The sequence below is a fragment of the Genypterus blacodes genome, unplaced genomic scaffold (assembly GCF_046128005.1).
Source record: "Genypterus blacodes isolate CSIRO-AG114 ecotype Tasmania unplaced genomic scaffold, CSIRO-AGI_Gbla_v1 ptg000017l_1, whole genome shotgun sequence".
NCBI lineage: Eukaryota > Metazoa > Chordata > Actinopteri > Ophidiiformes > Ophidiidae > Genypterus > Genypterus blacodes.
The window spans coordinates 4,219,722-4,243,963 of NW_027466831.1; the positions used below are offsets into that span (position 1 = coordinate 4,219,722).

The following is a 24,242-nucleotide window of genomic DNA, read 5'->3' on the forward strand; positions in this document are numbered from 1 at the left end:
GATGAAAAAAAATTTGCTTTACCCTTTAACTTACACTGATACTGCTATCGAATGTGTATTGAGCAGCTTTGAAGCCTTTTAATTGATATTTTTCAATTGGACAAAAATGGATATGTAGAATAATTCATTTAGATTCATTTTAACATGGACATTTCTATTTCCTTTGTCTGTGAATGATGAGTCCATTGAGTAACAAACTTACTTTTGAAGCCAGGGTCTGGATACACAGGTCAGTCACTTGTGGCTTTTCAGAAACACATGATGATATTTAGGGAGCAACAGAAATTGTTTGGTTGGACTTTCCCAGTAAATGTCAAGTGTGATGTTACTGTCAAAGCTTTGATACATATTGATGGATTTTTGGTCAGTTAAATGTGACATTTAAATTAATTTAGCAGCCATCACAGTTGGCATGTTAGACATCACAGGCATAAGGTGGATTCAATTACCAGGCAAGTCAATTAGCGATAGCCCAGGGGGTCGTTCAGGGGTGGCCACAGCTGGATGGGGTCCTTGAACATAGCTGGGATTACAGATATTTAATATGCAGAGCTGTTTTATGGTCGCCACAGGAGGTCCATCATTCACCACAGCCTGCATTTCTAGCTTTCTCTTTCTATGAGGAATTAAATTTCCCCAATTGAAATGTCAGAAAGCATTGTGTAAACATCAAGTAAGTCTGGATTTTTTTTCAGAACTCTCTCTCTCTCTGTTTGCTTTCCAAATGAGTGTAATGTGTCTGCATTTGGACATTACCCATCAAATATCTTTTGATGAACAATTTCTAAACTAAAAGTCCTGCCACAATGTATTCAGAGACATGTATACGAAAGAAAGAAAATATTTATGGCAAATTGTAGGTGCTGTTTGATATGATCTGATTCTGATCTGAGTCTTTGGTGGTCTTTCACTTCCTTCCATGTCTCGCAGAATGTTTTGCTCTCTGTGCAGCATAACGCTTAACCACACAAGTGTGACGTCTGCAGTGAACCAGCATAAAACCCGATGACACGAGCACAGCGCTGGTCATTATGATTTCCTGGAGTTCTGTCCTGGCACTTGTATGTTCACTGAACGCTTATAGTTCTGCTGCAAACTGTGGTAATCTGCAGATTGACATAAACGGAAGATGCTGCGACCTTTGTCCTCCAGGTAAAAGCTTTATCAAATTAATCAGCTTGTAAAATGCAGTAAGTTTGATGTAAGTATGTGCGTTTCATTATAAGAGGTTGCATTCAGTGTTGTGTAAAAGTTCCCTGCTATTTGTTACATTGAAGGCAAATATATGAAGGAGTTCTGCTCAGAACAACAGCAAACTGTCTGCGTCCCCTGCCAGGAGCAACAATACATAGACAACTATCACATCTTTGATCGGTGTATAGAATGCCGCATGTGTCAAAGCGGTAAGACAGAACACAACGGCCGTATACAGCCATCTGTTATCTCAACTACTCTTCTCTTTGAAACATCCTGGTTTTCTGGAAGCGTTGTGGTTGAACGCTCATGTTTCTACAGCATATGACGAGAATTGTACGGCGACCACAGACGCGAGATGCTCGTGTCATCCTGGCTTCCGGTGTTCCAACCATCTCTGCTCAGAGTGTGAGAAGGAAAGGAAATGGGAAGCGGGGGACAAACCAAAGAGGACAGGTAAGACCGAATCTACCTATCTACCTACCTACCTACCTACCTACCTACCTTCCTACCTACCTACCTATCTTTGGACATCATAGTGATTCATGGCTACTGTCCCATCCTGAGTTGCAGGGCTGAATGTGTATTCATACACGTGTGAGCCTGTGTGCCCCAATGACACATATTTAGACACCCTTGAGGATATCTGCAAATCACTGCCACAGTAAGAGCCTCTCTGAAAAATTAGGTTAAATTCACGAACAGGAAGTAAACATGAGTAGAATCAAACTAACTTGCTTTCTCTGCAGTCTTATTGGTCTACGTGAACTGTTTCCTGGTAACAAAACCAACAATTCAATATGTCACATATCTGGTGCGTAACCTGAACCCCCACCCCCCAGCACACACACACACACACACACACACACACTTAGACAATAAGTATTGTATTGTATAGAATTGTAAAAGTATAGAATTATACTGTAGATTACTGTCAATTGTGGCACACAGCACAACACACATTGATAGGTGTAAAGAATGCCTAGTGTGTCAAAGCGGTAAGACAGAACACAACACAACAACCGCAACTACTCTCTTCTTTGTCTCTATACACCTGAGAAACATTCTGGTTTTCTGGAAGCGTTGTGGTTGAACGCTTATGTTTCTACAGCATATGACGCAAATTGTACGGCGACCACAGATGCGAGATGCTCGTGTAGTCCTGGCTTCCGGTGTTCCAACCATCTCTGCTCAAAGTGTGAGAAGGAAAGAAAATGCGAAGCGGGGGACAAACTAAAGAGGACAGGTAAGACCGTATCTGCTACCTACCTACCTACCTACCTACCTACCTACCTACCTACCTACCTACCTACTTACCTACCTACCTACCTACCTACCTACCTACCGATCGACATCATAGTGATTCATGGCTACTGTCCCTCCCTGTGTTGCAGGGCTGAAAGTGTATTCATACACGTGTGAGCCTGCGTGCCCCAATGACACATATTTAGACACACTTGAGAATATCTGCAAGCCACTGACACAGTAAGAGCCTCTCTGAAAAATGAGGTTAAATTCACTAACAGGAAGTAAACATGAGTAGAATTTCTTATCAAACTAAATTGCTTTCTCTGTCAGGTGCAGTCTTATTGGACTTCCTGAACTGTTTCCTGGTAACAAAACCCACAATTCATTATGTCACACATCTGGTGAGTAACCTGAACACACACACACACACACACACACACACACACACACACACACACACACACACACACACACACACTTAGACAATAAGTATTGTATTATATAGTATTATTTAAGTATAGAATTATACCGTAGATTGCTGTCAGTTGTGGCACACAACACAACACACACTGAATTGGTTAATTAAGAACAGGTGTTTTTTTTTTTTAATCCATTACCAGGGACACACAGCAATGGCACCTGGATCCACTTCAGCTTCGGATTCACTCTCCTTGTGTTTCTCTGTTACGTCTGTAACATCTACAGGATGCACAGAGCAAGTAAGTCTTCCTCAAATACATCACACACGTACTCACATACGCTGGCTACACTCATCTACGCGTGGATTAAAACAAATGAAAGAATGTGTTACTTTACTCTTTCCTCTGTTCCAGAGTCCAAACACCCTGAGGAGATGTTAGCTGCCAAGACATGTGAGCTGCAGCTGTCCAGAGAGGAAAGCTGCATACAGGTCCTACTGGATGAAAACAAAGACAGTATATCCTAATCCACCACAATCTGTGCAACCGCAAGTAATAATATTAATACCGATTTGCAGTCTGTAGATAGAGGTAAAAGTAACTGTATTGATATAGACTCCGATCAATCAATGAGTTAGTCTTCCAGTCTAGAAGATACAGTATATAGTCAACAACCTGCTCTGTGTCGTGGAATGATAACGGGCAACAAGCAATTCTTTAGTATGCCTGGTGACATTTAAATAAAGGTCAAATATGACAAGAGTTTCCGACATTAAAAGTCAGAGGATTGACTCTTTACCCTAAAAGGGGCAACAATATCCAAACAGGATGGAGCACACGCTATTATCTCCATTATCACATGTGGACAGTTGAACAACGGATTGTAAAGTCGTGGAAACCTCACAGTTATGATCAGATTAAAGCAGGGGTTGAGTAGATAAAGAAGACATCTCTGTGGTCTGTCCTGTAAACGGTTCAGTGGCTTTTCTACAGAAGGAGAGACGACATCCTGACTTACTGTCAGAGTCCATGCAACGCACAAACAGGATACTGGCTGCTCCTGACTCTGCTGCAGCTTTTCTGGTATACCTTTGTAATATTTCATTACACATGGAAAACAAATGTAATCCAATGTAAATATTGTAGTTATTGAGTGTTTTAGTTACAGAGGGAAGCCATGTAACATTCTAAATAGCTGAGGGGAGTTCCGCTGGATGGTGAGATTTGCTTCCTGTTGTTGCTGAAATAACAAACTCAACCCCCGCAGCTGATGAGGCCTTCAGGTTTCAAACTCATCATCTACTCCTTCGCCTCCTGTCACCTTCATGTGCGCTACATGTTCTTTTGTTGGTCCTAGTGACCAGTGACATCAGTCGTGTAAATCTCCCTTTCAATTAAGAACAATATCTCCTTTTCTTCTCTTCTATTGGATGTGTTAGGTTATATCAATGTGTATTTTTGTTGTTTCACTTTGTGTTCCTTCTTCGTCCAATTCCAAAAACTGACTTATGAACTTCTCAATAAAACAATTTTTTGTTCTTTTAATAATGTCAAACAGCCTTAAGAACTTTAATCTGACACGCTCTGTTTAACGATTCATACATTTGATTTTAATTTGAATTCAGGACTTTTATTGTTAATGAATGCTTAAGAACCTTTATATTGGGTCGAGTTCATAAGTATCCTAGACCACAGGGAGGCGTGTGCACAAAACAAAACACAATCAAATCACAATTCCCCCTGTGATTCTACACACACACACACACACACACACACACACACACACACACAACAGGACACAGTGTAAATTAAAAAGCATGCCTTTTTATTTTTTGAATATACTGCAGTGTTTGTTTTGACGCGGCCCACGCAGGCGCACCTTGCATGCTGCTTTGCTTCACAGGTGAGAGACTGCACAAGGCACTTTAAATTCTGCCGCTCTCTCTCTCAGCGCCGGGGGGGCAGCACAAAGGACATCGTTCCACTGAGGCGACGCGCAAACAAGAGGCCGACATGAACCGCACCAGCCAGTACAGCTTGACTTATTTTTTTTAGTACATTCAGACTTTTAAATAGAATCATATATCCACTCATACGCACATCTCACATCCGTAAAAATCATACCAGACCTATATATTTGTACAGACCTGCTTCACTTGACGCACTCATTTCTAAAATAATCTAAATGTCTTTGAAATCAGAGAGAAATGACTTGATCTGGTGAAAGATGAAGGTCACTGTCAAACACTTAGAAAGACAACACTGCTGTTGTGTACGACTGTGTGAGGAACATCTGAGGCCTGCTGGCAGACTGAACCCTCTTTCCCCCCCTGAGGGCTCTCCTGTGTACCCAGAAACCTCTGGGTACGACCGACCGGGTAATGCCTCGATTTGGTTTTTACTCAGAGCTTTACAGGAATTATGATGCCAATTCTTTTTTCAGACATTCGGTGTCATGAATCACGATTTTAGTAGTGCATTTGTACATTTTGTGAAAGGTCACAATGTGAGAAGGGAAACAAAAAGGGAAAACCGGCAGAACAGTGGAGCTTTATAAGACGAAGATTGACTGTACATGGTGTCAGAGTGATGAGGGTGTGGCGTGACTGTAACATGGCGAGCACAGCTGGGATACAATCGCTGCATCTTCAGCTCCTCCGGGATTTTGAGTGCTGGATGAGCCACTGAAGTGTGATATCTGGAAGGAGGCATAATAGAGAAGGATCAGTCTGGGTAGGGATTCAATCTTACCACATCTTATCACCATCGATCAGCGCTGGCCGTTAGGTTTGGGTACACGACCGGTGCAGATATGATGTCACAATATGGATTTGGCCATAACACTTCTGCATGTGGGGTGGATTTTAATTGTCACTTATCAATGTTTGGCCCCCTTTTTGCACTAAAACCAAAGCCCCTTTGCCCGACACGGTTGCACAAACGGGAGAGAAACATTGCGATACACCTCTAAGCTCATATCTCCCCGTCCCACTCACTGTCACGTCCTGTGTCACGTTGAAGTTCAGTTAAGTTACTGCATCTGCATATGGATCTGTAGCTGTGTGCAGTGGGAACTCACCAATGTTATCTTTCTCTTTGCAGGAAATGGAGTAGCAGCATATCTCTCTGTCTTGAATAGCTGCCAGATTCCTACAAAGCAAAAAAAAAAAAAGAGAGAGAGAGAGAGAGTCATTTGCCAGAACATCAACACAAATCTAGGCATGCAATCACATTTAAAAAAAAACACATCAAAAATACTTTTGCATACTTACATTTTCTCAATCAGTTGTTTTTCATCTAGCGCGCTGGGGAGATCCCTTTTGTTACCGAGAACCAAAACCTACAAACACAGCAACAATGTCAGCCGTCATGGGAAAATGAACGGCTGGGGCGGGTTTTAAGATTCTCCGATTAACGCAAAGTGTCAAAGTCAATTTCAGGGAAAACGCTTACAGGAATTCCTTGCAACTGAGGCTTGTCTAATAAATTATGAAGCTCGTTTCTCGACGCCTCCACCCTTTCTTGATCCGCCGCGTCAACCATGTATCTGTGGAACAGGAACAAAGAATGAGCGCCGTTTGTGTACGTATGCATTTGCACGTATCCGACATGATGGCTTGTTTTCTTACTGAAGATACTCACACGATTGCATTCACTCCCCGACAGTACCGCTCCCACATGCTCCTGAACCTTGGCTGTCCTCCGATATCCCAGATCTACACGATTAACACGTCACATCAAAATTCCTTCTTCAAATGTAATAAAACATTGTGTGCTGGCGTTGTTTCACAATCTGCAGAGACGTTGAAGCTTACAAGCGACAACAGGAGAAAAGCCTCAATCTCTACCTTAATGGTGACGTTTCCTTTGGTGACCTTTCTCATGTTGAACCCGACTGTAGGGATCATGTCTTCGTTGAAATGCCCAGACTGAAACGAGACATCACGGAATGTATGAATCAGTTTTCCATGAAGTACAAGAACAAGTATTAAACACATAGACAGAGCAGACACACACACACTCTCTCTCCCCCACACACACACACACCATGTTTTACAGACACAAGCAAAGTAAGGGTGACCTGAAATAACCTTGAATTAACTGGATTACTGCTTACTCCGCTCTCAATTGGTCTCAACTGAACTCTTGATTTTGTGTGTAAGGCTGTGTAAGAGTGTGATAATGAGATGCTGCACACAATATGTCACCTAATATACTGATTCACTCTAAAAATGAGATTCATAATAATAAAAAGACTATTCTTATTCCAACTGAATTCCTCTGTGTATGAACTGAACTCTGCTACAGGAAATTCACTTCCGCACTCAGAGGTTTTTCTGGTTTTCTTGCTGTTGGAAGTTCCTCTTTCTGGCGGAGAAGGCGTCTCACAGCACATGACTGCCAGGAGTCACCTGACGTAGCAGCGGCTAAGTGGAAATGAGTGCAGTGGTCTCATGACTGAGGAAGGAGGAACAACCCCCACTGCAGCCAATACTCTCACTCTAGACGCTGACACACACACACGCTTTCTCATCCCTCCTGTGCGAGTGTCTGAGGTAGATTATGTTCCACCCCAGAACCCAACTTCCTCCTCACTCTCACACACACACACACACACACACTAAAATAACCTATTACCTGTGGTTATCTTCTGATTCGATTAAACTTTAACACACAATAAAAATCTGTTTACCTCGTCACGTGGCCTCACACACACACACACACACACACACACACACACACACACACACACACACACACACACACACTAGACCTGTTGTGGCCGCCGTGTTATTCAAGTGACCATATTTATCTCATGCATGTTCCTCCTGTGTGCTAAACGTATCAAACAAACCTACAATCCTATCAATTCAGCTGAAAAAACAATTCAATATCACACAAAGGCATTCAGCGACATCGCCCACAAACCCAAATACAGTAAGATGAAATCATTTCTGAGCAGAAGCAGACTGAGGGAAAAGCCCAGAAATGTGTTTACTTTGCTCTGCTTGATAACAAACTGAGATGATCACACCATGCAGACTCTGGAGGTGCATTAGTCACCGATATGAGCCCACAGCCATCAGATCCACAATGAATGTCTGACAACTCACACCTACATGCAAATCCATCAATCCATGAAGTGTTTACGGCCCAATCAATATATTGACGAGGCTAGATTAGCTGTTGCTTATAGATTGTCAGTCATTTGCTTGGTACCTGTGTAGATGTCAGCAGATATGCAAAACATTATTATGTTGACATATGTCTTCAAATATTCTTCTAATTCTATCAGATTCTTCTTAAATCTCATTATGGTGATCTGTCTCAAAAAAACCTGCACGGTTTAAAAAGCTCTTAGTCGATGAACAGACACCAACGCTCGTTTCTGCTTTTCAGAAATCCTTGCAAAACAGACAAAACGCTTGCACAAGAGAAACGACTTGCAAACTGTAAGTGTGCGATATAAAAACATGTATAAAAGATCAACCAAACCCTAACCTGTGGTCACCTGAGGTCAACTCCTACCCTCCAGCTCGGTCTGGCGGTAAGGAGCTGGTGTGTGCCGATTTCGAGTAAATGGGACTCTGTTCCGATTTGATTGGCCTCTGTATTAGACATCTCCTTAAAGTTACTGAGACAAAATGTGATCAAACATGGTGCGAACATGTTTGATGGAACTGTTATGTTGATCAACAAGTTCTGCAAGTTCCGTTCGGCTCGTACTGTTGTCATTCATGGTTTTCGGTGTTAAATGTTTATAGTTTCTTAGTTTATATCTATATAGTATATATAGTATCTTTGCATGCTGACTTTGGCATGCGAACACAAGACAACACAGTCATCATCATCATCGGGTTACAAGGAAGAGGTCCATCAACAGCTCTTTAGCTACTCGACACTGTTTCGGGGGTTTTAATAGAAGCTTCTGGAGCCGACAACTCGAAACAAAGAGATAGTTAGCGTGTTGACAATAAGTGTTACCCCGTTATTAGCGCTAATGGAGCTAGCACGACCCGAGCTAGGGTGTTAGCTAGCGGCTGAGGAATTAGCTTACAGCGATCACGTTGACAAACGTCGTTTTTCCCGAATACTGGAGGCCGACCAGCGTCAGCTCCATCTCCTCCTTCCAGAACAGAGACTTGAACCAGTCCAGCAGCCGGTTTATGAGGGCCAGCATCTTCAGGTCGGCAGTCTGACTCCTCTTGCTTGTGTGTGTGTGTGTGTGTGTGTTTCTCCTCCCTGTCAGATGTGGCGTTTTCCAGTGGGGAAGGGAAGTTGGACGCGGCCAGCTGTCATATGATCCAGCTGACTAAAACCGGACCGACAGCGCCTCCGCTGGCATAGCACGGAAATGCACCAAATCTCTTGATCTTCCCCTTTCTTCAAATATTTACCTCTTATTATTAATATTATTAATAATGATAATATTAATAATAATAAGGCACATAAGGCATGAGTGAAACCACCGCATCTTTGCTGTATAATTTAAATAAACGCGTGGTGGAGACTTTCTAAGCTCTTTGCAAGAAACAGACATAATACCATACAGTATTTGTCATATTTGGCTCTAACTTTGCCTTATAAACCTTATAACAGGGAAGGTAAAAATCTTTTTTTTTTCTGGGGTGAGGTTTTCCGATTAACCGAAATTTAGGGCATTTAGTACTTTGTGAAGTAGTGGTGAAATGTGGTGGAAAAGTCTTTACTTTCTTCTAGGTAATAAAACGTAGTAGTGATAATTAATAGTAGTATTTTACAATGCTGAACCCGTATTAATTCCGACAGAATTCTTCTACACTTCTTATTTCTTTATTAAGTGAAATTACAAAAACGCCATTTGACTCCCTCCATAGAAGGTTCATTCATCAACTTTTCACGCTGTGGTTGTACAAACTATAATATCTGATCAGCAGATTACAAGTTTTCAATAAATGTAAATGTTTCGTTTTTTAATCTCGGTGCGTCTTAATGTTTCAGTTTTGTGTCTCTTTTCTATTGGCGCAGAAGTCGAATGGAGAGACACGTCAGTAAAGCCACGATACCTAAATACAACGTAACTGCTGATTGACGGTTCGCTGACCAATCACAGTACGAGTCTCACCAAGTTGTAGCCCGACGACACGCCGATCCAGCCAATCACAGCTCTCGGTGAGGGAGAGTCGAGTTTGTTGACAGGAAGCGTGTGAAGCGAATCACCCAGTCAAACAGCCTCCTCCGTGCTTGTATTTCACGCTGGCAAACTTCACAATTCACACTCCTTCGCACTTTGGAGGTTTGTGGGACTAAATTATGCGTGCTAAGATCGACCCGGGGCAAAGATGCAATGGAGGTCAATAGTAGTTGGTCTGGTCGTCCTGAGATTGTCCCTCAGCTGTGTGCTGTGGCTCGCCTTCGGACTGGGGCCGAGCGTCAGCTTGGGCTTCAACTTCCACCTCGGCTTCAATTTGCACAAATTAGATTTATTGTTCAAGGAGGAAAAGGGGACCGAGGCCGCGGGGAATTCGTGGTCTCAGCGGATACACGGTCACAGGTATGAGGACTCGCACACCACCTGTTCAATGGCAGGAGAGGAGGATTCACCTCAGAGATCCTACCCGAGCCCCTTCGATGGTAACCAGGACGAGTACGCGAGGAGATACAGCTCCTTCCCGGACACCCTCAAAGCCAAAATGAAGGAAATGGCCAAAGAAATGTTCTATTTTGGATATGAAAATTACATGACATATGCCTTTCCAGAGGACGAGCTGAACCCCATTGACTGTGAAGGGAGAGGACCAGACGTGCTTGACCCGTGAGTGTTTCTCTCAGCTGTCCCGACCCCCTGATCTGACACCTGCCCCGCATGACCTACACACATTTGCGTTGCATTTCATTTGCATGTCAGAAACGAGTAGATGTAAACAAATGAGCCTCAAGTCTTCTCCTGGAGCTGATCTGTAGTAGTCTATGGTCCAGACCCTGTTGCTTATGAAGGCAGATGCTAAATTGGTACCCAGGTATCCATCAGATCCAAACAACGGTTTCTACCCCTATTCTGTTGTATTCATACTTTCACTTTCTGATGTCGAGACCAATTTGAGGTGTGAATGCAACCCCCCTTACATGTCACAGTTGACGCAGGAAGCATATGAGGGCGAAGGAGGTGGGACATTGTAAAGGATGTTATGGGTGTCCCCCCCCCGCCCCCCTGCGGTTTCATTCCCATCCCCCCTGCTGATCTCTAACGTCTTCTCAAAGTAGTGCGCACGTCAACTGTGACATCATTCATGATTCACTCGCTTGAGATTTCACCCCCTTCACCCCGTCTGTAGAGCTTTCATCCACAGCTGCAGGTTTACATCTTAATATTGTAGAGTAGCTTTTAAATGTGTGGCTCCAGAGCACATTCAGCTACCATTCAGCTCAGCTTAGGTTTATTCCAAAGCCTTTATGTTCTGTTGGAGCAGTCATATTCATAGAGATGCGATGTGTTACAGACGTGGGTGGGGATCCCTCCTGGGTTCCTGCTAAAAAGCCTTTGACATAATACAATCTTTCACATCTACAACCGCTGTGTTGGATTAGAAATCGAATCCGGCAGCATTCCTTCCAACACATTGAGATCTGCTGATATCCCTACAAAAAAAGAATAGAACAATGGCAGTAGAACTAATGGAAGTAATCCGGCAGCATTCCTTCCAACACATTGAGATCTGCTGATATCCCTACAAAAAAAGAATAGAACAATGGCAGTAGAACTAATGGAAGTAATGTAAGTAGAAGGGCCTGATTGATTGTTGTCATACTTGACCCAAGCTGGTTTGACAGCAGTGTGATGCAGGCCATTCAGCAAGCAAAGAGGTCAAGTGTATTATGTGCACCATAAGGTCGTAGGTCTGATTTGATTGAATGAAAATCATATACTGTGTCTATGTGGCTCATTCTGTCATTCAGTTCTGTTTAAAGTGAGTCAGTAACTAAGTTGTGTTCATTTCAGGTCAAACATCAACATAAATGACGTCTTGGGGAACTATTCCCTCACGCTCATCGACACCTTAGACACCTTACTGGTAAGCTCAATTAAAGTCTTGAAAGTTATGATGCAGTACCATTGTGTATACATCTAAAGGCTTTTTTTTGTGTGTGTGTGTGTGCAATAACAAATGGCATTTATCATTACACCGGACTGGTTGAGGTGATCAAACAGAAGCTTGTGTCAATAGCAGTCTTGGTTGGTTAATGTATTGTTCTAACGTCTCTTCTTCAGGTGCTTGGCAACGTCTCAGAGTTCCAGAGAGCAGTCAAGCTCGTCATAGAGACCGTTTCTTTTGACAAGGACTCGACTGTGCAAGTTTTTGAGGCCAACATCAGGTAGAAAGATTTCAAAGCGTGAAATACAGAAGTATGCTTTGCGCGGCGCTCGCTTTAAATACACCAGTGTAAAATATGTAAAAGTATAAGCCAACCTTGAGGCAGATTCTGTTTTGTATAATCTCCCCTTGGCATTTCTAAAAGTCTCAAACTGTGAAATTGATCAATTCTTAAGGCGCTATATGAATCACAGTGCCATCATATGTTTATAATGACTCTTAACCCCCTCAGGGAGGCGTTTCTCTGTAATAGCCTTCTCACATTGCTCTTTTCTTCGAAGGATCTTGGGAAGTCTTATCTCGGCCCACATTCTGCTGACAGACCCCAAACACCCCTTTGGCAAAGTGGGCCTCGAAGGCTACGATAACGAGCTGCTTCACTTGGCTCACGACTTGGCCGTGCGCCTGCTGCCAGCTTTCGAGAACACCAGCACCGGCATCCCCTACCCCAGGGTGAGTCACAGCGCTCCGTACACAAACGAGAGCCGTACAAGGCCGTAGTCATTGCAGTACCTATTTCCTCTTGTATGTGGGGGAAAAGTAGTCTAAATAGTGACGACTGCAGTGTCACTCAGCAGCTTTAACAGCTTTGGTACCTGACACACAGGTGAATCTGAAGACTGGAGTCCCACCTGACAGCATCAACGAGACTTGCACTGCAGGAGCCGGTTCTCTACTGGTGGAGTTTGGCATTTTGAGCCGATTGCTCGGAGATTCCACGTTCGAGTGGGTAGCCAGGCGGGCGGTCAGAGCGCTGTGGAACCTGAGGAGCAACGAAACCGGTCTATTAGGTACAACAGGTTTATCCTCCCTTTGTGTAATGCTGCTGCTGTTTCCTTTCTTCCTCGTCACGTTGCTGTCTAAAACATTTAAAGCACGTTTTCTTCCATGTCTACCTGTAATCCTTGAAGGAAACGTAGTTAATATCCAGACAGGCCAGTGGGTCGGCAGGCAGAGCGGCCTCGGAGCTGGTATGGACTCTTTCTATGAGTATTTGCTCAAATCCTACATTCTGTTTGGTGAGAAAGAGGACTACAAGATGTTCCAAGCTTCTTATGAGAGCATACAGAACCACATGAGGAGAGGGTGAGCTCACACCAACACAGTCCAGTGAAGCACAATGACTGAACTACTTAACCGAAACGACACGAAAGGGTGTGTTGGTTGCATTACTCGAAACTAGAATGTCCACAGCTGCTGTATTTGTTGCTGAACTGAGAGAAAAAGAGGAACCAGAGCTGCTGACTGACTACAGCATTTTGTTTTTTGCCTTTTATGTTTTTATTCGATGTCTGTATGTCTCTTGGTAGGATGTGAGGAATTCCACTTGTGCATGTCCCAGAGTCAGAGCAGCAGGATGGGGAATCTGCCTCTCTGCAGTGCCAAACAGAATCACTAGACTTTTGGATTCGTCGGGCAACCACTGATCAGTTGCCCTTGCGCAAGGCACCGCTAGTGAAGCTTATCAGTCACTGCATTCACATAGACTTTGTACGTCGCATTATGGTGAAGGTAAAATTCACAGTTTGGAAACATCTCTTTACTGTCTTGCCCTTTTTTTGAAAGTGTAAATAGTTTGAACTTCCATGTCAAAGTAGTGATTGAGCAGCAGTAGAAGCCTCCTGGTTACACATCAGCAAGGAAGCAACAAAACAAAGAGACGCTTTTTGGCACCATGATATGTTGTCAAGGCCTCTTTTGCCTGCTTCTCCAGGAGGGAGGCGTGTAATGAGGGAGAGGGCGACCCACCTCTCTATGTTAACGTGAACATGTTCAGCGGCGAGATAATGAACACCTGGATCGACTCCCTGCAGGCTTTCTTCCCCGGGCTCCAGGTGGGACTATACGAGACTATCCCCCCCCTCCCTGCATTGCAATAAGACGATGCTGCTGTGTGTGTGTGGAACTAAAGATAATTGTCCCCCACCGGCCCTAGGTGCTGAATGGTGATGTGGAGAACGCCATTTGCCTTCACGCCTTCTACTATGCCATCTGGAAGCGTTTCGGAGCTCTGCCGGAGAGATACAACTGGCAGCTGCAGGCTCCCGACGTGCTCTTCTACCCTTTAAGACCAGAGCTGGTGGAGTCGACCTATCTGCTATATCAGGTCCAAACGCTGACCTCTTGTGACCTCTGAGGCACGTAGCCCCGCCCCCCCGCCCTCCTGTTATCTGTTACTCAACGACTTTGTGTGCTTTCCCTCCTCCTATAGGCGACCAAAAATCCATTCTATTTGCACGTGGGGATGGATATTCTGCTGAGCCTGGAGAAAAATGCCAAAGTCAGGTGAGGCACGGCTTTATTTTCCCCCCAAATGCGTTTGATGCGTGCACTTGAGTGAGCTAAGCTGAGCTGCGTGTGGCTTGCAGATGTGGTTATGCCACTCTCCACCATGTCGTGGACAAGTCCAAAGAGGATCGCATGGAGAGTTTCTTCCTCAGTGAGACCTGCAAATACCTTTACTTGGTATGTGACCAGTCTAAGATTCAGACCTCGTATGGGATTTTGCTGATACAGGCCTGAATTTTCGCAACCTTGATCCAATGGACTTTTCTCTCCTTCATCGCAGCTGTTTGATGAGGACAACCCACTACACAAGTCTGATAACAGGTACATCTTCACCACAGAGGGCCATGTCGTGCCCATAGACAAGCGCTTCAGAGAGAAACAGTGGGAGGACTTGTTCCCCTGTGAGGAGGGAGCACTGGCAGAAAGAGAGCCGGACAACTCGCCGCCAAGCAACAGCAGCAACGTGAGCACATGAAGCCTTGTTCAGTGGTGTTTAGCCATTAACAGTGTTGTGTACTATATACTGTATATATATCTTCTCTCCCCCTGCAGTGCGACAGGATCCCAGAGGAGCGGCGGTACGCTCTGCCCCTGAAGAGCATCTACATGAAACAAATCGATCATATGGTGGGGCTGTACTGAGGAAGAGGAAGGACGTATGTGAGGACGTTGGCACGGACAGGCCTTCCAGAACGCTTCCTCAGATGCGAGCGCAATGAGGTCAGAAGGGCTCCGGTGTCGGGTCCACGCGGTCTTCCTGTCTGTTCTGCTGCTCAGGATCCAAGAACATTAAATTCTGATACTCGAGGAGATCTTGGGGAAAAGGATTATTATTTTTGCTCTAATAATTCTAAGCGTGTGTTTTAATCATGTTTGCTTGGGATTCATGTAATTGACAAAGGTGAGAAATGTAAGTGGAGTCGGGCTCCGGTACATTTTGGCCGGTGGTTAATTGAGTCAGGCAAGTAATTTTAGAACAAGTCGTGTGAATGAAACAAAAAAAGGTCTCATCAGTCGATGGTGCAGGCGTGTGTGTGCCTACCGAATGTGTGTGTGTGTATTGACATTACAGTTGAGCTGTGAATGGTGATATTGTATTCAAGGGAACAGTGCCATCTAGCCACACGTATGTTAAACGTATAGTATCACTCAGCAGGATGATTAGTGCCTCCCTGATCAGTGCTTTCACATAAGGGCTGTGCATGAAACACACGTTGATTATGTGTCTGTAGCAACCGTCAGGCTGTTTGTAAGTCTGAGGTTGGTTTCCCAAAATATTCATCACTTTTAAGCCTTTGAACCAATTGTCTCGTCTCTGTTTGACACGTTTCACTTCACACATTTAGTTCATAAACACTACCGACTGAGCACATAGCAAACAATTTGGAAAATGGCCTGTCTGTCTCTTTGTATCTTAAATGTGTGAAGTGCAACCAAGAACTGTATTAGCAATAAATATTTTGGTAAACCAAGCCGAGATATGACTGTCCGCATTTTTGTAAAACCCAAATTGCGTCTTTTTTTTGTTCGCTGCTGCTCACGATTTCTAATGAAACGGAGTCAAACTGAAGTGCTCATCTCGTTTCGAGTCACTCTTATGTCTTACTAAAGTTAAACTTACTGTGTGTGCTGTAACGTGTGTGGGAGTTTTTTTTTAAGGAAGTCTTGTGCTCTTTCAAAAGTGCCTTCAGCTTTGTTCTTGGTACTTCTGGATGTCAAGTATTTTTTGAGGCCACTGTTGATATTGCACAATGGGTGTCATTCCATATGGTGTGTACATTTTTTTTTACACTGATTGTGGCATACGCTCCTTTACAGAACAAGCCATAAAATGTATTTTTTAAGGTTTCTAAGTGACAGCTCAAGCTCTTCTTTGTCTTTGATACATTTCTGCTGTACATATTTAGAGTTTTGGACGATGATGGATGCACACGTGCGTTGTTAAGAGGAGTAAGACGGTTCACATCAAAGCACCACGTCACTCTTATTATCTGATTTTAACGTGTTTTGTGTAACATATGGTGAGAACTCAGGGTTTTAACAACTGTTCAGTGCTTTCTTTAAATACTGCAGATCCTAAAACATACACACTCACAGTATGAGGTTCAATAACAACAACAACAACAACGCCACTGAACTGAAATTCTTTTGCAAATGATATGCATGCATGCCTCGATGCTACGACACCGTCAGTATCCTGTCTTGTCTTCTTTTGCGAATGCTGTCCAAACTGTTCCAGCAAGTAGGATTTACATTGCAAACTTTTCAAAATCCTCTCACACACACTCTCATTCCGCCATTTCATCTCAGGATGGATTTAACGTGTAACTTAATCATGAAGGTGAAGGCTGTACAACAGAAAAAGTAATCTGTGAAATTAATAAACGAATGAACAATAAATGAAATACTGAACAAGATGCTGCTCTGTTGCTTTTTATTGGTGAAAAGTTGAAACGTACTCAAGTTCTCTATGGAAGCTTTAACAATTTAGGATTACGATTATAAGTTGTGTTTCTGTACATTGTACGTGGCTCAAAGGTCTAAAGGCTTGAGTTAACTTGTGACAAAGGTTCATTAAATGACTTCTATCACTAAACATCAACATGGAATCACCGCCTCTGACATCTCATGTCAAAGATGAATACGTTTTGTTATTTACACTGGACCTTTTTCAACTACTGCCAAACCTCACATTTACCAACGGGGACATTTCCTTAGAAAAACGTTTGTTTCCTGCCTGCATCTTTTCTGTGCATACAGTCCTTTCTAATGTTTTATTTCTTTTAATCTCTACCAGGTGTTGAAGTGCGTATGCAGGCTGCATCACTTTGGCTGTACTGATCCGTTAGAGGAGACGATGCATTAACTTGAGGCGTTACCTTTACATCTATTTACATGAAAGAATATGAATATAAAGCATACCGACTTAGCTACGGACTCCTTAGAAGAGTTTTTAATCCAACCTCCACAGAAATGAGCTTGACTAAAATTCAACTCAACCAAAATCATAGCAGGATTGTCTAACTTAGAAAGCTCCTGTTGTCACTTGAGTCTATAGTCGAAGCTACAACCTGTTTTTTGGACACAACAAACAATTTCTGCTTCTTTAAGAATGGTTGTTTTGGGGGAGGGGGAGAGGGGGGGGGGCAACAGTGTCTCATCTTGGGTCCTTAAGAAACATCCCAGTTTGATCTGTGAACAGGATGCAGCAGCACAGCGCCCTGTAAAAGAGCCAAACAGTTGATGTTACTGCACTGCGTTGTGTGAAGGGTCGGTGCCGTATATACTATATATGCCATAAACTCACCTTTGCGTCGCCGCCAGCGTGGCTCTTAGAAGAGACCACAGTCCTTCAGATTTTCTTTGATGATGATGTCAGTTACGGCGTCAAACACAAACTTGACGTTCTCTGTGTCTGTGGCGCAGGTCATGTGAGAGTAGATTTCCTTGATATCTCGACGCAGGTTGAGGTCCAAGAACTGAAGTTTGATGTAGTTACCAGCATCCTCGTAAGTATTAGGACCTTGTAGAAGAAAATTGAGAAAGGGAGCAAAGTTAATGAGTTGTTCAGTATAGAAAGTCCTTTGCTGAGATGGACCGTACATGCAGATGATCTCACCATCGTAGTCAGGGAAGCACATGCTGAGATGAGCCTTCTTGATCTTCTCGGTGAACACGTCTTTCTTGTTGAGGAAAAGTACAATGGAGGTTGCAGCAAAGTAGCGATGGTTGCAGATGCTGTTGAATAAGTGCAGACTTTCGTGCATTCGATTCTGAAAGAAGAAAGATGAAGCCCCCCCGGTGTCATCACAAGGATCCAAGCTGCTATTTCAGTTTAGAATAGAAAAAGTGTCTGGGCTTCTCATACCACTTCATCATCCTCCACCAGGACCATGTCGTAGGCGCTCAGAGCAGCAATGAAAATAATGCAGGTAACACCTTCAAAACAGTGAATCCACTTCTTCCTTTCTGACCTCTGACCTCCCACGTCAAACATTCTGTGATGGAGAAGGGCGAAAACATTATGAGCGCGATGGCCATCTAGCAGAGTCGAAGTATCTCCAGCGTCATCTGCTACCATTCCTGTTTGCTCACCTGAAGTTGAGGTCTTTGAAGGAAAACTGCGTCTCGATGATACCTGTTGTCTTCACTCGAGATCGCAGCACGTCCTGCTCAGTGGGCACGTAGCCTGGCAGGATTAGTCTCGCCAAGTCACACAAGTAGCTGAAAGAAAGAGAAATTGTGTAAGAGTTAGTTAGACCTGAACTGTTTATCTGCTGATTTCATTCAGTTTAATCAATTGTCAAGGATGAGCAGGAGCGTCAGTTCCTTACTATCCAGCAGAGTCGTTGAGTTGGTATTCTGATGCCCTGTCGAAGCATGCCTGAATGCCTGTATCCTTCCACAGGCGCATAATGATTTCTGCCATTTCCTTAGGCATTGTCCCTTCCTCAATGGTGTCTGCAAGATGCATAAGTTTCCTGGCATCGTCCTGCAGGGAGACAGACACACAGGTTATGGATGCTCTGCTGAGGACGGGTGAATCTATCTCATCCTTCAGCTGAAATGAGATGAGGTGAGATTACTTGAATACCTGCTGATCAGAGTGGCCATAGCTCAGATTGAGTGTGCCCATGGCCTTTACAATGGCCATCATAGACTGCAGGGTGTTGCTGTAGATAATAGTAATGAACTCCAAGCTCTCTTCAAGTGAGTAACCATCTTGATGGATAATTCTGTTGAGGGAATAAGACACAGTGTCACCATATGGTTTGTATTTGGCATGAGAAGAACTTACACAGTGTTTAGTGCATAGATCAAAGGTCTTACTTCATCTGTTTGACAATGGTGCTTTTCCCTGATTCTCCAGCACCTGCGTGAAAGAGGGGAAACATACACACACGTTCAGTTCAAAGATGATGTCATTTGTAATGGCGGTAATGTAACAGATTCATGAAAGGTTCTTAGCCACGGGAGCTTTGAAAAGATTTAACACGGTCGGCAGTAGGGCACGTGTTTCCTTCATGGTTAAGCCCTGTGTGTTGCAGGCTCGGTTGTTTGAGGATTAACAAGGGATTGGGTCAAATGATTATTAAAGAGTCAGAGCAATTTCAATGACACAGGTTATTAAGCCTTCTCTCGACTCACACGGGTCATTTATCTTCATCGCAATGTTTATTTATGTAATGCAAAATATTTCAAAGTTACAAACTAACACCGATATCTGCAATGTCGAAACCTAATTTGCCAAACGTTGTTTCTAAAAACAAAGAATAAGCCTTGATATTATTCCCACAGACAGCTGGGATAACATCATAATCATATATTTGACTTTAAGCAGTTGTTCTCATTACTGGTCCTCCGGTGCCACAGCACTGCATATTTTCCATTTCTACAGCTCTACTCACACCTGATTGGCTAAATTAGGTATTTTTGCACCAATCAAGATCAGGCACTAACTCTGGAGCAAGTGAGCACACCTGAGTTAGTGAGGTAAAGTATGCAGCACTATGGTAATCGAAGAACTCGCCTCTTCTGCCCAATGCATCATGTGGGCCCTGAATATGAACTAGGGTTAAGGAACAAGTAAGCCCCCTGACTTTACCTAGCAACAGCAGCTTTACAGTTCTTGCATCCCTGTCAGCGTCTTCCTTCAGCCTCTTCTCCAGCTCTCTGGAGCGCTTGTCCTCAGCACTCGCCCCGGCCCCCATCTTACTTTCCCAGGTTCAGCCCCTGTGCTCGACAGCCAAGTGGCAGAAAATAATGGAAGACGTCCGAGTCTGATGTGTCAACTGCCTGCAGCAGTCACTGGAGAATGAAGTATTTTCCTGTCTTAGGGCAGGATTTTGGGAATCCTCTACCCACCTGATGAGGGATGGCCAATGGGGCGCAAGGAGAAGGTGCGAGGAGAAGTGAGCGTACATCAGCATATGACTGATCTAACCTTTATGGGGACTTTGCTGTGCTCAGCGGAAGATGGACATCGGCTCAAGTGCTTATCCCTCCATGCTGAGGTGCCTTTAAAAGGGGAGCAAGTTAAGTTAAACACTGTAGTAATGAATGTTTGTGAATTGCTGCGAACACAACCAGACTAAGTTCCTGAAGATTGTGTACAAAACAAATAGGAATGGCCGCGGGACAGTTTGTACCTACCTGATGATTATCTTGTTTCCATAAGCACACACAGTTTCTGCTCTAAAACAATAGTAGTTCAAACAGTTCACGACCCACTAAGATAACCAAACACGGCAGTAAACAAAGTTAACCAAACACACTTTGAAAAAAACAAAACAGGATGCTGCAGACTGAAGGGTGAGACAAAGTGTTTTAAGAGCTTTGCAGTTTCACCTGTCAGATCTCATTGGCCTAAATCTAGAGCTGGTTAAAGAGCCTAATCCACTCAGTTCAATTACTGTATGTGTGCATGCTTACACAGTGTGTGTCTGTGTGTGTGTGGGGCGGGGAGGGGGGGGAGAGAGCACATCTATCACTTCAACCTTATTGTGATTTTCTTTAAATGGAGCCAACAACAGATAAGCTCATGAGTCACTAATGGCTATGAAAACACTGGAGCAGATCAGTCAGCGAGCACGAGCACCAGTGTCTCCCATATGGACAACACAGCCAACAGGACATCTGTTATTATAAAATATAGAGCTTTAATTTATTAGTCAGCAACATTGATGAGGAAGAAAAGATAGTAATTTTTTTACAAGTCATTACAATAACACCGACTGTGCATGATATCATACATTACTTTACCTCAGTGACCCAGAGCAAAGTTTGCCAAACAGAAAATAAAGTAGATACACGTTTAAAATATATGCAAATGTCCTTTGCAATTTTTGAGAACACGAGAAGGAGAAGAGAGAGACGGACAGACGGGACAGAGAAGAGGGACAGAGAGACAGAAAGAGAAAGAGAATTTAAAAAACCACTATGTGAACAGGACCTTTGTACCGTCTCTGGGAGTACAACGTTCTTGGTAGCGTTTCCATATTCCCACAATGAAAAAGACATTCACTGACATCCACAGCAACATAGCATTTTGGACAAATACCATATACATACACTGTACATGCCATGCACAATGAAAAGCCACCTTCTGAAGATTTTGGTACATACAGTATTTCTCTTTGTGTTTGGCCGTCATCAGCATCCTTGTGGTTGTTGTTGTTGTTGTCGTTATGTACATTTGTTCTGTATGGTTGCTACAATCAGCAAAGTTTACCATCAAAAGTGGACTCAGTAAAGTAGCTATTGGAACAGTCGATCCTCAAGGACTGCAGATGATCCCGTTTGCCGCGGCGATCTAATCAAAAGTGATAACGTGCCGATCAATGTTATCTTACTGAAATCAATATTTAGCATGAAACCCGCAGGAATGTAAGCGTTGGAACCAAACTCTAGAATGAATGTGAGACTATAATCCTTTCTTTCTCTGTTCATGGATATACTGTGTGTAGAAGTGATGACTGACGTGTATGTGTGTGTGTGTGTGTGTGTGTGTGTACGTGAGTTTACCGTTAATCAAGATGACCAATTTGGCAACAGAAGGTGCTTGTCTCCAATATTTCCCCTCACATTATAGCTGCCTGCTGGAAAATCCTCATCTCAACCGAGAAAAGAGAAGGCAATGTCATTTTCAGCTTTAGTGTCATTAAAAGACCCCTCCCCCCAAAAAACAAATAAAAATAAAATAAAAACAGCTTATTACAAAGATCACGTTTGTTAAGGATACAACATTGACATATAAACAAAACAAACACTTGACAGCGACTGATTTTGGAAGAATTTCAGCGGGCGATGATTGAGGACCACATCATGAAAATAATCATAATTACTGCCACAAAGGCCCCTTCCATTAATTCACATGTGACTGTATGACCACGACGCATCATCACAGCTGCAGTCTGTTGTGAGCATTTCTCTCTTTCACCCTTGTATGTCCGAACGAAATGCCCTTTTCTCTCTCTCTCTCTCTCTCCCCATCTTCCTGCCAAAACTGGAGGCATCCTCCAGCGAAAACACCCCCGCCCCCCAATACACAGTAGAGTTCTGGTGCAGAAGTGTGGGTGAGGGAAGTTCCGTAAACATCACTGACCCAGTGACCCGACGTCCATCTCAGAGACTAAATACTGCCAGCAGTCAAGTGATCCAACATGGCAGCCCAATGCAGTAAATCACTTCCGGATGGACATTCTGTCGCTCTCCCTCCATATGTGGATTCTCCGAAATGTCCCACCTGTGTTATTACTGTTACACTTTCACCAAACATATTATCAACAGAACACATTGTAATAAACACTAACAATAATATTATAATAACAACAATATTTGCACAGATTTACCTATTCACAAAAACATGAATTTTTCTAGATAGGTACAAAGAATTACTTTTTACAGCCTACAATAAATATGGTGTGTTTTCTCCCCGACAGCAACGTAGAAACTGTTACATGGTTGTGACTGGTGTGTTTGGTTGCAGAATCCCTCTTGTCCGTTAATGTAAATTCAAACTTTGTATCATCTGACTGAAGTCTGTTCCCTAATAGGAGCACTGCAGAGTTTAGGAGTTGGTGTGTAATGGTGTACGGGGGTGGGGGGAGTGGTGGTGTTTGAGTGTGACGGGGTGGTGGTGTGTTGTCAGACCCCTCATGTCTCCGCCGGAGTTGCCTCGTCATCGTGATGCCGGCGATTCCGGGGCTTCTTCTGTTCTTTTAGCTCCTTTAGGCTTTTGGCTTTGTTAGGTGACGTGTCCCCGTTGCTGCTGCTGCTGCTGTCTCCGAGCTGCCAGTAGTCTTGGCAGTATTGGTTGATCAGGCCCATCTCCGGCTGGCTCAGGATGGTCAGAAGGTCCTTGTACTGGCCAGCGCTCGGAGTCCAAGCGCTGGATTGGAGTGGAGGGAGGGCTGGACTGCCCGTCTCCACCAACACGTTATTGACCGTGCGGCTGGAGAGGACCACCAGCTGCAGTTTGACCAGCGTGTGTTTGAAGTTCTTCTCGGTGGAGGTGCACTGGTAGATGCCGCTGTCGGAGGACTGCAGTGAGCGGATGAGGAGGCCCTGCTCCGTTTTCTGGATGCGACCCTCGGATCGAATCTGAAGAGCCAACGAGGAGGACAGACAGCGAAGAAATCAGTAAGCAGCACTGACCGACACTAAAGGGTCGTCTCATCAAAAATAGACTAAAACCTGCTCCAAAAGATATGAGTATGAAAAACACTACAATTTGCAGTGGGGCACAACTTCCTCGGATTCCCTCACCTCTTTCCTCCTGTCGCTGTTTTCCCTCTGCAGGTGCCACTTGAGGGACACGTGGGGAGATCTGGCCTGACACTCCACGAATGTAGTGCTGCCCTCCACCCCATACTGAACCGACTCCAGAGTGTTCTTGTTGGCTATAACATATAAAACAGACATATTTGGCCAAATCAGATGTGTATCATTTGGTTTATTGTTGCATGTTTTAAACGCGCATTTGTAGAAATAGGAAAATCAAAGTGTTCCCTGGTCAGTATTTGTGGCCTGTGTGTGTACTGCATGTGCTTCATATGAGGCTCACCATTAGAGTTATATCCCCGACACTGGCGGATTGGGTTGCCGTACTTAACATCCTGTCGACGGCTTCGTCTAGAGGGGTCAAATCAACAATCCATAATAAAGAGATTAACTTCAACGTGTTCTACAAACCATCATGTTCTAAAACTCGCGTGTGTCCATACGGATCCACACACAG

General features: G+C 43.8%; 5 protein-coding genes across 8 annotated transcripts in view; 2 read left to right on the forward strand and 3 right to left on the reverse strand.

The window, feature by feature from the left end:
- Window positions 1-951: 951 nt before the first annotated feature.
- tnfrsf18 (tumor necrosis factor receptor superfamily, member 18) lies at window positions 952-3,783 on the forward strand. Of its 4 annotated transcripts, XM_076141230.1 has the most exons (11): window positions 952-1,152; window positions 1,278-1,403; window positions 1,516-1,650; window positions 1,768-1,858; window positions 1,944-2,008; window positions 2,306-2,440; window positions 2,589-2,679; window positions 2,773-2,843; window positions 3,063-3,161; window positions 3,276-3,395; window positions 3,483-3,497. In XM_076141230.1, exons 1-10 carry the CDS (start codon window positions 1,032-1,034, stop codon window positions 3,386-3,388), a joined length of 1,047 nt encoding a protein of 348 aa, XP_075997345.1. In that variant the 5' UTR covers window positions 952-1,031; the 3' UTR covers window positions 3,389-3,395; window positions 3,483-3,497. The 4 variants fall into 4 exon arrangements, with proteins under 4 accessions (XP_075997345.1, XP_075997344.1, XP_075997347.1 ...); XM_076141229.1 differs by having other exon boundaries at window positions 3,276-3,783; XM_076141231.1 differs by having other exon boundaries at window positions 1,043-1,152; window positions 1,253-1,403; window positions 3,276-3,783.
- Window positions 3,784-4,665: 882 nt separating this feature from the next.
- Window positions 4,666-9,179, reverse strand: arl8ba (ADP-ribosylation factor-like 8Ba). Its single transcript, XM_076141234.1, has 7 exons — window positions 8,920-9,179; window positions 6,710-6,790; window positions 6,504-6,577; window positions 6,315-6,408; window positions 6,134-6,201; window positions 5,941-6,011; window positions 4,666-5,559 (listed from the first exon to the last, which is right to left on the reverse strand). Exons 1-7 carry the CDS (start codon window positions 9,040-9,042, stop codon window positions 5,510-5,512), a joined length of 561 nt encoding a protein of 186 aa, XP_075997349.1. The 5' UTR covers window positions 9,043-9,179; the 3' UTR covers window positions 4,666-5,509.
- Window positions 9,180-10,005: 826 nt separating this feature from the next.
- edem1 (ER degradation enhancer, mannosidase alpha-like 1) lies at window positions 10,006-16,920 on the forward strand. Its single transcript, XM_076141228.1, has 12 exons — window positions 10,006-10,656; window positions 11,842-11,914; window positions 12,112-12,215; window positions 12,496-12,667; window positions 12,822-13,005; window positions 13,126-13,300; window positions 13,929-14,049; window positions 14,151-14,321; window positions 14,427-14,500; window positions 14,584-14,680; window positions 14,784-14,966; window positions 15,056-16,920. The coding sequence occupies exons 1-12, from the start codon at window positions 10,184-10,186 to the stop codon at window positions 15,143-15,145; spliced, it is 1,917 nt and encodes a 638-aa protein (XP_075997343.1). The 5' UTR covers window positions 10,006-10,183; the 3' UTR covers window positions 15,146-16,920.
- An 11-nt stretch (window positions 16,921-16,931) lies between these two features.
- gnat1 (guanine nucleotide binding protein (G protein), alpha transducing activity polypeptide 1) lies at window positions 16,932-20,214 on the reverse strand. The gene is made up of 9 exons (XM_076141235.1): window positions 20,109-20,214; window positions 19,334-19,376; window positions 19,098-19,239; window positions 18,838-18,995; window positions 18,599-18,727; window positions 18,372-18,501; window positions 18,123-18,276; window positions 17,811-18,026; window positions 16,932-17,724 (listed from the first exon to the last, which is right to left on the reverse strand). The coding sequence occupies exons 1-8, from the start codon at window positions 20,212-20,214 to the stop codon at window positions 17,836-17,838; spliced, it is 1,053 nt and encodes a 350-aa protein (XP_075997350.1). The 3' UTR covers window positions 16,932-17,724; window positions 17,811-17,835.
- Window positions 20,215-22,297: 2,083 nt separating this feature from the next.
- The window catches only part of LOC142991224 (semaphorin-3F-like), a 38,121-nt gene continuing 36,176 nt past the window's right edge, over window positions 22,298-24,242 (reverse strand). Inside the window, exons 17-19 of the mRNA XM_076141275.1 lie at window positions 24,069-24,136; window positions 23,771-23,904; window positions 22,298-23,605 (exon numbers count right to left, since the gene is read on the reverse strand). Coding sequence (XP_075997390.1) covers window positions 23,159-23,605; window positions 23,771-23,904; window positions 24,069-24,136 — 649 coding nt within the window. The 3' untranslated portion in view covers window positions 22,298-23,158. The remainder of the gene's footprint in view (window positions 23,606-23,770; window positions 23,905-24,068; window positions 24,137-24,242) is intronic.

What these genes read in the sequence shown, in the direction of transcription:
- arl8ba (XM_076141234.1), bottom strand. Translation starts at nt 9,042, where the DNA reads ATGCTGGCCCTCATAAACCGGCTGCTGGACTGGTTCAAGTCTCTGTTC. An exon ending in AAGGAAACGTCACCATTAAG is followed by an intron (nt 6,578 to 6,709) that starts GTAGAGATTGAG and finishes TTAATCGTGTAG; the next exon opens with ATCTGGGATATCGGAGGACA. An exon ending in CTCAGTTGCAAGGAATTCCT is followed by an intron (nt 6,202 to 6,314) that starts GTAAGCGTTTTC and finishes CTGTGTTTGTAG; the next exon opens with GTTTTGGTTCTCGGTAACAA.
- gnat1 (XM_076141235.1), bottom strand. Translation starts at nt 20,214, where the DNA reads ATGGGGGCCGGGGCGAGTGCTGAGGACAAGCGCTCCAGAGAGCTGGAG. An exon ending in TGTAAAGCTGCTGTTGCTAG is followed by an intron (nt 19,377 to 20,108) that starts GTAAAGTCAGGG and finishes TCTTTCACGCAG; the next exon opens with GTGCTGGAGAATCAGGGAAA. An exon ending in ACCATTGTCAAACAGATGAA is followed by an intron (nt 19,240 to 19,333) that starts GTAAGACCTTTG and finishes TTCCCTCAACAG; the next exon opens with AATTATCCATCAAGATGGTT.
- edem1 (XM_076141228.1), top strand. Translation starts at nt 10,184, where the DNA reads ATGCAATGGAGGTCAATAGTAGTTGGTCTGGTCGTCCTGAGATTGTCC. An exon ending in ACACCTTAGACACCTTACTG is followed by an intron (nt 11,915 to 12,111) that starts GTAAGCTCAATT and finishes TCTCTTCTTCAG; the next exon opens with GTGCTTGGCAACGTCTCAGA. An exon ending in CCGGCATCCCCTACCCCAGG is followed by an intron (nt 12,668 to 12,821) that starts GTGAGTCACAGC and finishes CCTGACACACAG; the next exon opens with GTGAATCTGAAGACTGGAGT.
- tnfrsf18 (XM_076141229.1), top strand. Translation starts at nt 1,032, where the DNA reads ATGATTTCCTGGAGTTCTGTCCTGGCACTTGTATGTTCACTGAACGCT. An exon ending in GGACAAACCAAAGAGGACAG is followed by an intron (nt 1,651 to 1,767) that starts GTAAGACCGAAT and finishes CCTGAGTTGCAG; the next exon opens with GGCTGAATGTGTATTCATAC. An exon ending in CTACAGGATGCACAGAGCAA is followed by an intron (nt 3,162 to 3,275) that starts GTAAGTCTTCCT and finishes CCTCTGTTCCAG; the next exon opens with AGTCCAAACACCCTGAGGAG.